The sequence below is a fragment of the Phalacrocorax aristotelis genome, chromosome 4 (assembly GCF_949628215.1).
Source record: "Phalacrocorax aristotelis chromosome 4, bGulAri2.1, whole genome shotgun sequence".
Lineage (NCBI taxonomy): Eukaryota > Metazoa > Chordata > Aves > Suliformes > Phalacrocoracidae > Phalacrocorax > Phalacrocorax aristotelis.
The window spans coordinates 5815466-5827618 of record NC_134279.1 but is presented as its reverse complement, the minus strand read 5'-3'; the positions used below and the strand labels follow the sequence as shown (position 1 = coordinate 5827618).

Below are 12153 nucleotides of genomic sequence, written 5' to 3'. Positions count from 1 at the left end.
AGTTTGTGCTGATTCCCACCCTCTGCAACTTTTCCAGGCCTCTTATGCAAATCAGACCTGGAAGCAAACAACAAGCGAATGACCCAGAAGGCTGGTACGGGGCTGGGCACCATTGTTCTCAGGCCATGCATTTCAGTGCTCCGTTTGTTCATGTAGTAATGCTAAAAAAAATGACAAGCCACAAAGATAACTATCTCCTCAGGCTTAATTATCATCCCCTTTGTACTGTTCTTGCCAGTGTAGAAAAAGAGGCATTCATGATCCTCTTACTACGTTTAGATTCACTGGGTTGTTTTTCACTGTTCCTGTAAATACAGAGGAAGAAAACTGTAGCCCTGAGAGTTTGGGAAATCTTTGCTTTTGTAGAATGACAAGAGGTTTTTAAGTCAAATCCTTTTTGTAGGCACAAATCGTGCTATGAAATCAGAAATCTTTAGGTAACATTATCCTAGTGATCTGGAAACTTAAAAACGTAGCATGTTCAGCAGCTGAATCACGGCCTTCCAAATTAAGATTCAGTCATGGAGAAATAAGTTGGATCACACCTGTACTGGTCTGTTAATTTAAAACTATTTGAGTCAAAATGGGCTCAAGCTGCAAAACTCAGGTAGAATTCCACACCCGAGCTGTCCAAGGATGCATTCTCAGATTTGGTTTTGGTGTACTTTGTGGGAGTCTGTTCTTCACCAGATTAGTAAAATAACCTGGTTTTAAAAGAGCTCACATTACAGACTGAAGTCATGGCTGAAAGTGAGGGCAGAGAAAGGAAAAGCACACCAATGAGGAATTTAGAAAAAATGTCACTTTAATATAGCTCAAAATTTGATTTAAATTGGATACAAGACCTGGGAGACTTCTTGCATCTCCAGGGCTCCCAGCCCTGTCTGCTCTGACTATTGCCAGATGGGGCTGGAAGAAACTGAGGTTTGATATAACGGGGTTTTTTATACTCTTCTTTTATTATTTTTTCACTGCATATATTCAATAGTCATGTGTAATATTACTACTGAATGTTCATAATATGGTGTAAAATAGGTGTAGAAATATTTTTCTGTTTTCTCTTTAAAGGATTATGACTGCCTTGTTCTTAAGACCTTCTGAAATATTCCTTTATAGTTAGTTTTTTAGATTGAAATAGACCCTAATTATACTGTTATGAAACCACAAATCAAACCCTATAACAAATTTAGGGGGATTACATTCTATTCGTATGCAGGGAATAGTAAGTAGATAATAACAAGTAGTAAAAGGAAGATTTGGAATGATTAATTTGATATTATGGGATTCTTGACTTGTTTTATATACATATTTATCTTGAAGGCAATAATTCTACACTTTGAAATTATTTAGTCCGGGAGGTACTGAGCTGAACAATGCTTAGCAGCTTCAGGAAGAAAACATTAAAGCTAACAACCAAAATTTCTCCAAGGTATAACTGTCATTGCGTTCACTTACCTATGATTTGGGGGACTGTGAATAAGAGCACCATCTAGTGATAATCAATAATATGTCAGTATCACAAAAGGTGATTATTCAGTCGTGACATAAAGGCATGCTGCTAGTTCACTTAGCAAAGGGATTTGGGGGCTTGAAAGGAAACAGTGTTTTAGTTGTGATTTCCAGTTCAGTTTAATGACTAGTATCTTCCCCTGGGTACTCCTAAACATGCACGATGCATCTAAAGACTAACTTTGGCTGTCAGTGTGGATACCATGAGATAACACTTTAAACGTAAAATTTTATTTCATAAACCAGTGATGTAATTTTATTACGTCATACTGTAACAAAACCCTCCAAGTTTGTGAATGGCTCATTTTACATTGATCAGCATAACTTACTTATTCCACTGACTGAGAATTTAGGTGAAACCATTCTAATTTCCTAGGTATCAAGTTTTTTGGAAAGCAAACAATGCTGAAACTTCAGGCCTTTTTCAGTGAAGGATGTCAAACAGCTGATCCTGTGTAAGGATCTCAGGCGTTGGATAGTATTATATGTTAGAATTTGCTTAAAACATCCATGTTTAATAATTTTTTTTTCTAAGTTGAAGAATTTTATAAGCAGGTCTTACACTATCTATTCAAGTATTATTTCAGTGTGTGGGAAGATCATTATAAATAGATGATAATTTATGAAGCTATTTATCCCTTTCGGATTATTTCCATATGCATCCTCTGTAATTAAATCAGTGGCTTATGGCAGCTAGTCTTTGAAGTGATCTCTGCAAAATAGGAAAATGTAATTTGTGGAACAAAATGCTGATCGGCCTATTCCAGCCACATCTGTTAAGCTCTAGTAGTTCAGAGATTCCTGTGATGAGAATTCATGCAAAGCAGAAAGTTTCCTGCATTTCTTTTAGCCCAAAGGAAGTGATGGGCACTATTCTAACCGAGTAACAAGGTTTGAAGCCTGAAGCATTGTTTGGCCACAATTTTCAGTGAATTCACTGAAAGCGATGCTTAAGTAAGTAGCTGTGCTTGTGTATTTAAATAAAAGTACGACTGAGAGAATGATAAGAGAAAGCAGAGCAAGAATTTCTGGCAGAGGAAACAAGGATTTTGAGAAATAAAGAGAGGTTATCTCTTCAGGAGCACCAGTGGTGGTGGCTGTGTAAAGCTAATAAAACTCATGACACGACTCCCCTTGCCTGCAGTACATCTTGGAAACCCCTGATATTACACAGGTATAGACAACCATTAGAATTACCGTTGCACAATTCTCCGTGTAGATGCTTTTCTTCTGGAAGGAAAGCAGGTTTTTTGCAGGACCCTTAGGGCCTTTCCAAAGCGATGTCAGTTAAACTGTTGAAAATGCATCTACAACAAGATGAGTGTGCTGACACAAGGCTGTCTTGTCCAGCCCCAGCTGTGCCTGCTGAAAAGGTTGCCACCCGTGGCTGCTTAGCACTCCTCTCTTTTTCCTCCCCACTGTCCTAACCTTGAAGTTTCTACACTTCAAATCTTATAGATGAGCTGCTCGTGTGATTGTTCCTTGAGCTCTGAGGCAAAATGAGGTGAGTTAGCAAAGCCCTGGCATCTAAATTGTTTAAGAAATACCTGCTCACTTCAACCAGCACAAGCCGATTTGCAGAGCTGAAGAAAGGAAGAGGGCAGTTACAAGTAGTCCTTTCGACCAGTAAACATTTGCAACTGAGAGATATGTCCACAGTCTAAATTTTCTCCACAGCTTGCAGTGATATATTATCGGTCCTTTAATAAATGGCCTCTAGTTTCTAGTAATGTTGGTCTAGTACCTATTATTAGCAATCATTTTGCTCTCTTATAAATATGCAAACTGAAATGTCTTCAACTGAAGTGACTATCTTTGTCCTTACAAAGACTTCCAGGACAGCTTGGAAACGAAATGTACAATTACCGAATAACTTGAAAAAAAGTTATCAGAATCCCCTGAAGTGTGAGGTTTTTTGTGTTCCTTTGAAGGGAATGACTTCTGCTAGACATAGAAAATTGTAGTAAGTAGATCCCTAGCAAAAACTGCTACACCCATCCCAATGAGGATATTTATTCATGATATCTGCTTCTAATTAAATAACTGCACTATATTGTACATACTAAGGCCCAGTCCTTTGCCCTTTGAAGTCAGTGGCAAAGCTCCCATTGAGTTCATGGGAAAAAATGTAAGTCCTTTGTTAAGGCTTCCTTTGTAGCAACTTCAACTGTTCGGTTTCTAAAACAAAGGTTCAGCTTTGCCACCTTTGCCTGCAGAGAACAAGCAGTTCCTGATACTGCTTGTATCAGGCAGAGAGTACTAGGAAGGGGAAATTTTGTTTTATTATGTTCCTCTGTCATTCTGTTGGTTTTTCTTTCTGTTACTGTAAAGTGCCACAATGGACATACGACTGTCTTGCATTATCTTCATTTTAGAAACTTTCTTGAAATTCAGTATTGTGGCAATTTATGCCATACGTGGGGTGTTTATGCTATAGAGACATATCAAATGAAACCAGCAGTATGGAAAACCATAGCTTATCTACTTTCTTCATAGTTTTGACCCATCATCAGTTCATCTGCTAATAAGTTGTAATATAAAACATGCTTACAAAAACCTAAGCATCCAGCTTCCTAAATGGGACCATATTTTTAAAGTATACTTACAAAAAGGCAAGTTTATAAAATAATGATTGTACAGCTATGCAGTCCAGGATGACAGAACTTTCTTCAAGCAAAAGGTTACCCATGGATTTGATCCCCCATCCTAAATGTAAGAAGGAGATATCAAGGAAAGAAGGAAGCGTAAAGAATTCAAAATCCATTTCTGTGGAAGTAGAAAGAAGGCTTGTAGGCAGTGTTTCCCTGCTAAACGGGAAAGGAAGATTCTGTGCTGTGCCCAGGACTGCAGCACATGATACAGAGCTCAGGGTATAAGCCCATTGGCCCTGGTGAGCTTCGAGCTAGGCTTTCATTACAATTTACCTTCCGCATAAGCAACAAATAAAGCAGCCACTTCTTCACTGTTCTTAGCACCCCGCTGAGAGCAAGGTGCTGAGGTGTTTTGAAGATTTTTGGCTTTCATGCTCAACATCATGTTGTATTGGCAGGTAACCAAAAAATAGCACTTTGATTTTGGTGCACACTGAAGTGTTTCAGTCTAAATGCACATTAGTCTCATCCTAACTTCCACACTGACTGTGGACTACAGATTCTAATGAAATGGCACAGATGGGAAAAATTACAGAAAAGGAAAAAGAAATCCACTGTGTAACTTGTGTACATTAGGTCTGAAATTTAAAACCTTCAAGCTGATATCCAGGGGCTTTTTTTACTGCCAGTTTCATTCCAGCCAAGGAACTGTGCTCTTAAGTACTGGTTGCAATCTAAATGTTATCATTTTTGTCCACAGTTGATTCCATGCACGGACTTGTTCCTCTTAAAGTTGAAGCTATCTCTGCAAATCAGTCTCGCTTTATAGAGTGCTAAGCATTAAATCCATGAAATATGGTCCCTTAAAGTAATTTCTGCTCTAAATATTTCTGCTGTAAATATGAAGAACACTGAGGTCTGTATTTGGAAGAAAGCCCTTCCATGATATGCATAAATTGCTAGCTGTATCCTCTCAAACAATGTGACACAATCCTAAAGGGCTTTGTAAACAATGTTTCCTGTTGTGATATTTTAATGTGAACTTGGCCAAAAGCCTTACCATTACATTCACATTCACAATCAGAATGCAATGGCAGAAAATACAGAACAATGAAATATAATAATGTCATGCAGTGTATTTTAAATGTTTCCAGCAAAGAAACTAAAAAAACCATGAAGTAAAGCTCTATACAAAGCAGCTAATCTAATTTAGTAGGAATACGCTGTTTGGTTTTTTTGGTTTGTTTAGTTTAAATCAGTGTGAATTATCTTGTTCATTCTATTCCATTGAAAACTCTCCTAGCATGAAAGTTGGAAAAGTATCTATTGGAAACAAACACAAATGAATACTACCATGTATCCAAAGCACGCTTGTATTTGCCTAAACAGTGGAAAGCATGCCAAACCAGCTTGGTATGTAGTCCTGTATATCCAAAACAGGGTATACAACCGTGCGCTAGTTCAGCTTGCAGTTTCTAAACAACTGGATGGGACTTTAGTGCTATTTCCATAACATTTCCACTGGCACAATAACTGGAATGCAAAAGTTTGAAACTAGAAAAGGCAGACCCCTAACCTTTGGAACTACATAGAAACCTTTGCTGGTAAGTGTGTGTGAATTGTTTTATCCTCATTAATCTTCTAGCAACGGCAGCTTTTCAGGACCAGAGTCATTTAGCAGTGGTCTGTTTTAGTTAGATTTTTGGGAACTTTCATTTGTTCCTTCATTTTGCAAAATAAATTCACCTAACCTCTATAAAGCCCAGCTTCTTCCCAGTTTGTCAGAGGAAGTTTTGTCATTTACTTAAATAGAAGCTGAACTATGCCATCTAAACATGTGCAAAAATGTATTTGTTATTAAATTTATTATTAAAACGGGGTCAAAATCCTCTCCAGAAGCATAGATAAAACCACAGTGTTCCACATAATTCCTTACTGAAAGAATATGTAAATATTCCTTACAGGGTTTTCTGAGTATCAGCAAATACTGGCTGTGTCAGATGGTCTGAAGAGTGAATTTGAGAATAAGAGTTTGTCCAGGCTGCAAAGACAAACTATGTTTGGAAATGTATTAGCTAGCAAATTTAAACAAACAGTTTTAAATACAGTCCAAGTAAGGCAAGTTGTGTTTAAAATCATGTAGGTGAACTCTAAATTCCCCTCCTTTGCTGCCAAAGTTCAACTAGCATTTTTTAAACATGCTTTGCTCTGTCTACTGCTAATGCATAGAGTTGTATTCAAATTCTGTTTAAGATGTCAATTGATATAAATAAGGAAATATCAGCAGGGTCACGTTAGCTCAGTACTAAGCCTTTGCACAGCATGCAGAGCATCTTCATTTCAAACACAGTACCGTATAGTAAGATCCTACTTGATTATGCATTAACAAGTATATTCTCAGAAGCAGATGGCACCAAAGCACCAACTCCAAGATGACTTTTAATGTCACCTGGAGATGATCTGAAACACAGTCCCTTACCTTCATCTTACTAGGAGGATGGTGCTCCTAGGCCATCAGTGCAGAGGCAAGCAGGGGAGCAAAAAACCACTGCTTCAGCAGCTGATGGGTTATACTCATCTGTGTGACTTAGCACTGAAACGAGCTCGGAGCACAGGTAAGTGTAAGGGCCAACTTGATGAAAGACACTTAGGGTTGGTCTGCATGTGTCAAGTGTTTTGGGTAAATGCAGGGAGAAAGTCAAACTAGCATTAGGTAATTGTATTCAGACATGAACTTTTCACACTGTTGGTTCAGGTTGTTCCCAAGTCTTTGAGTTTCACTTTCAGTTTCAGGTTCCAATGAATCCAAAATAATGAAACTGAGACTTGAACTGAAATCTGAGCATTTTGACAGACAAGTGCACAAGTCTAAAGTGACCAGGCAGCCAGTTGTCACGTCAATACTGATCCAAAGGTAAAGCTACTATTTGTGCAGCAGCAGCAGCAGAATTCTATTTCAGAAATTGGCAAAATAATCGCAAACTGTATAAGTTTTGCATGAAACCTAGTTGAGGCTGTTGTTTTTCAACCCTGAATTATTATTTTTGTAGTATTGATTAGGACTATACTTAACATTTACAAGGCAATGGAAAAATGGATGATATTTGGCATGTTTGAACATAAGAAAATGTCCGTAGTAGAGCAAAAATTTTCAGGGTGCGAAATCACATTGGTAAGAGTTTCAAAATATCCATTAAGTTCTTTCAAATAACTTGACATTTTAGAGGATAGGCATTATAATTGTAGTTATGCACTGGGAAACTGGCAGGGTAGAAATTAAAGGATGGGAAATGTTACTATTTTATTCTTCTAAAAATTTACTTGAAAAAAGTTGCTGGGAAGGTACATAAAATCTGTCAGCACTTTAAAAAAATGTTGCTGTGTGTTTCTCCATATGCAACTACATATTGTTCTGCCATTGATGGACCAGGAAGGGATCAGTAAGAATGCTCTCATAGATACAAAATAGGACAATATCATCCCCTTTGAAGATATCTTTCTTGCTGAGGTGTATGTATGTAGAAATACTTCCAGAACTGATGTGATCTGAACTCAACAAGTGAGGCACCTTGTCTCAATAACATTAGTTTCCCCAACATCTCAACCATGAAAACCTACAACATAATTGACCACACAGATTAAGTTCATTTTTACTTTTAGGATACTGATAGGAAAAAGAGGACTGAATTTCCTTTGAAGTGCTTAGAGGTCCGAGTCATGGAACTTGCCACCCTTGAATACTAGAACTATTTGGTTAAGTTCCCAAACTTAAATTAGCAAGACTTTGGCAGATACAAACAGTGAGTTCATCTAATTGCTGTTAGGTAACAAATGCTGAGAATAATGTGCCTCTATTGCAACCGGATAGTTTAATGGATTTACATCACGGTTGAATTATAAATCTAAATCATCTATAGGACAACTCCATTAAATTACCTGTTGCAAAGGAGATGCTTCTTAAAGGATATAGCTTCATTGTATATAACATAGCCGGTATGTTTAAGTATTAGTACAAAAAACTCCCAGGACTTTCTTTCAAATGGTAGTCCAGGAAATAATCCATTATTTTGTACATACAGTTTTAATATATTTTAAATTAAAAACTGCAAAGAAATTTACAAGAAAAAACCTATGATATTCATTTAAAAAGCATTATTTCATATATCTCACAGTGGAAACAGAAAGGACATCACATGTCACTTTGCTCTTATATATCTTGAATTCTTAGCCATCTACGGTCACTGTTGTACTGAGACTTCCCAACCGTCTCCAGCTTTGGGAAAGCTATCCTAGACTGCAATACTGACATGGTTTAGTGTCTTAGTGCATACACACCGCTGTTCTCTTTAGCTTTGTATTCCCAATTACCTTTTTTTTAAATAACATTCATTTATTAGATATCCTTCTTAGCACAATATGTCTTTTGACACAGTATTTCAAATAGTGGTTTTTTTTAAAAGTCATTATGGTATATGTGGACAGTATATAGAATATGCAAATTATTTTTAACCAAAATTAAATTTTTATGAAGTAACTACATTAGTGGATATAATCAAGTTGATATACAAAGCCAGGATTGGGAGGAGGAGGGGTATTAAACAGTTTGTATGTCTCTGCAGAAGACTAGTCAAATGTTTTCAAAATTTACAGTTTGAATAAGAGTTTAAAATGGACAAACACAAATACTTTGTGATACTTCAAAAAAAAATCCATCTGTTGCAATCTCACATCTAAAAAATTACTGAAATATTTTGAAAGTAATTTAATTGTTGTAAAGTTATTTCCTGGTGAAAATTTCCTATTTTATGTGGAGGTGAGAAAAAACACCAAGCTATTTCTTGGGAAGGCAAAAGGTTGGTCTCTATCTCTCTCTTAACACTTTGCATGATAATGGAAGACAATACTTCATACTACAGGCAAAACTTGCACTGATTTTAGTGGGAACACTGCCTGCATATATGCTGTAAGAGCTAGGCAGCAAACCATGGGGGGGTTACGTATTTTTTTATACATGTAATAAAACAATAATTTAAAAGGCATAAAATAAACTGGTAGAAGTTGTCTCTGGCAGTGAACTGCAGTGGCTTATTTCATTAGCTTTAAAAACATTACGTTTCCTTTATCAAAAGGGCAGATAAGCGTGAATTTGGGATTTTTGTATCCTGCCACATTTTCATGGATTATCTCATTTCTCTCCATTTCACATCCCTCTCCCCTTTAGATCTGTATCATAACCACTGCTCTGCTCACAACTAGGGCCTGAGTGCGCTTCCCCCTGCAGCGGTCCAGGGGATACCATGCTCAGGTTGTGTCAGCAGCCAGGCGAGCAACCCCTCTGCAGCTTTCCCAGCTCCTGCGAGCTGAGAGACACCAAAACCAGAAATACAAATTTCTGACAAAATCTCAGTTGGCGTATATTGGTAATGACCCACTGGTTCTGTGGAGCTACATTAGTCTGTACCCGTGAAGTTGAACCTTGAACTGAGAAAAAAAAAACCCAAACCAAAACAATTTTTTATTGTGTTTAGGAAACACAACCTTTGGAGTTTGGAGCCAGTAAGAAAATTACTGTGCATGAGTTGGGTAATTCTTTATACTTTTGTGAGTTATTAGATTCAGTTTTCACGGATAACAGGATAAAAGCTGAAAACGTTGTCTCTCCCCAGAAAGGGTCACACACAGTGTAGCTGCAGACCCCCCACCTCGCCGTGCCTCAATCCGATGGTGGTGCCTGACCTGGAGACCCACGTCTGTGCGCGTCTGAGAGAGCCTGGGCTCCCTGGGGAGGGCAGCGAAGCCTGCCGACAGAGTGAGTCCCAGAGAAAGCTGTGGCCTGTCAACTCTAAGTTTCAGGTTTTCAGCCAGATACTAGTGTCAATTTTCAAATCTCGCTGATCCTGACCAACTCTTAAGCGTGGAGAAATGAATGATCTGGAACTCATAAAGCACCCAATCCACCGTGCTGATAACACTTCTATATGCCGATACACACATACTCTTACACAGGGTGTTCTGAAGCATTGTATTATGTGGCCTTTTGATTGGGTTCATTTGCAAGAAAAGAAGCTCCTGCTTCTTTGGGTTTTTTCCTAAAAATGCATATTATTCTTTTTCTGAATTTAAGTATATTTTACTGGTGGATTTTCCTGTTAGAAGTAAGGCACAGCTATTACCACGAATCTAGTTCTCAGGTCCCAAATGTTAGTGGGAAAACAGAACACAGACTTACGTGCCACAGTCAAGGACGTGAACATAAAAAAAAAGTTGTCTAGCCCTTTTTTATCAGGAAAACTAAACCTTGTTCATAATCTCGTGTTCAAACTACCGTGCTTTTTACTTTTGGTTTTATGTAACCACTTGCCTTTTACAGTCAGTTACAATTTTTTAAGTTCTAGCTACGATTTTTCACTAGATGGCAGGATTCCACTGTCACCTATTATCAGTGGCTTTACTTGCAAAGCAACAGTTGCCCATCAGTAGGAAAAAAATTGCAACATGTTAAAGTTTGGAAAAGATAAAAACAAACAAAAAACTTAACAGTAATGAGAAAAATTCTACAAACGCTCAATAAATCACTGAATATGATTAATATTATGGGCTGGAAATCATTTAAAATAATAGTGAAAGATGTTCTTTTCTTGTTTTTTTTCTTGACAGAAGAACTAAAAGGACCTCTTTTTACAAAATGAGGTAGACTTACTGTTTCTGCTATTTGTGAAAAAGTTAACGGGTCCAGCAAATTAAATTTAACTAATTAACAAATATATTGACAGCTTAAGAAAGTTAGAGCTTAAATAGCTAAACTACTGATCTAAAATACTATATGAAAGTGCAAAAAACTTAACGCTCAATGTACTGGATTACCAAGATACTAAAAGGTGCTAAAATACATTTTAATCTCTCTCCCTCGATTTAACAAGGCAGAATTCATTGTATGATGATCAGGCCCCGTACCATTTCAGACAGTGGTATTTTGCTGACCTCGAGGCTCTGGACAAAATTTGTCCCTCTTGTCTAGGAGAACAGCATGCAGCTCCATACAGTTACATAAGCCTTAATAACCGTGACAAATCTTCATTGTTGCACCAGCGGAGAAGCTGTTGCAATGGAGTGAGCACTGATTTTTAACAAAACTATTTTTTAACTATTATTTTTGTAACTTGGGGTTACTAGTTCTTACTTTTTATTTATTCTGAATTTCTGCTGTCTGTTTTGATCTCATTTATACACGAGGATAATTTATGAAGTGTTCAGTAATTTTCAGTGTTGCTCATGAAATATAAGAGGGAATGTTTGGCATCTATTAAAGCTGCTTCTCAGACTGGATAACTTTCCAAAACCAGAGATAACTCAGTGTAATGCTTTCCAGGATTCCCAAAATAGTAAGAACATTTTCTTATTATAAAGCTCTATGCCTAGAGTAGAAAAAATATCATAAATAGATGACTGGAACAGCATTTCCTAATATGAGATTCAGTTTTGCGATATGCCGAGTGCATTCAAAAACGATACAGCGAAGCAAACGGGAACTGAAAGGCATACCTCATTTCAAACCTTTTTACATTTAAGAAAATGTTTGCGATACTTGCAAGCTACCAAAAAGTAATCATTCCTTTTTATTGAAACAAACATCAGCAGCACCTGTAGAATCTCTGCAAAACATGTTAGCAAATGCAAACAAGCATCACAATAAGATCCACACCAGCCATTTCACTGGAAGCAGTATATATTTAAGCAAACTGTTCTCTTCACTCATGTTCGCAAAACACCGATAACATCTTTCTCTCATGATCCTACCTTGGCGATTTGCAAAGGCTGCTTTTGCTCCTTGCCACCTTGCAATCTAAAGCCCCAAGGCGCCCCTCCGCTCATAGCAATGCAGAGATAATCCCCTGTGCCCATTTTCCTGGTGCAGTTAGGCAGCATTCATTTACAGAAGAACATGAAAATTTTGTCTTGCAGATGTTCAGCGAGCTGGAGATTTGTCTGCCAGGCAGAGCTGGAGACCCAGAGCACCACACTGTTGCTGCTGCTGTGTACTGCACTAGCAAAT

At 37.6% G+C, this 12153-nt stretch overlaps 1 protein-coding gene across 2 annotated transcripts in view; it reads right to left on the bottom strand.

The window, feature by feature from the left end:
- SYNPO2 (synaptopodin 2) overlaps positions 1-12150 on the bottom strand; it is a 98760-nt gene extending 86610 nt beyond the window's left edge. For both annotated transcript variants that reach the window (XM_075090122.1, XM_075090121.1), the window contains exon 1: positions 11898-12150. In XM_075090122.1, coding sequence (XP_074946223.1) covers positions 11898-12026 — 129 coding nt within the window. In that variant the 5' untranslated portion in view covers positions 12027-12150. The remainder of the gene's footprint in view (positions 1-11897) is intronic.
- Between the last annotated feature and the right edge of the window lie 3 nt (positions 12151-12153).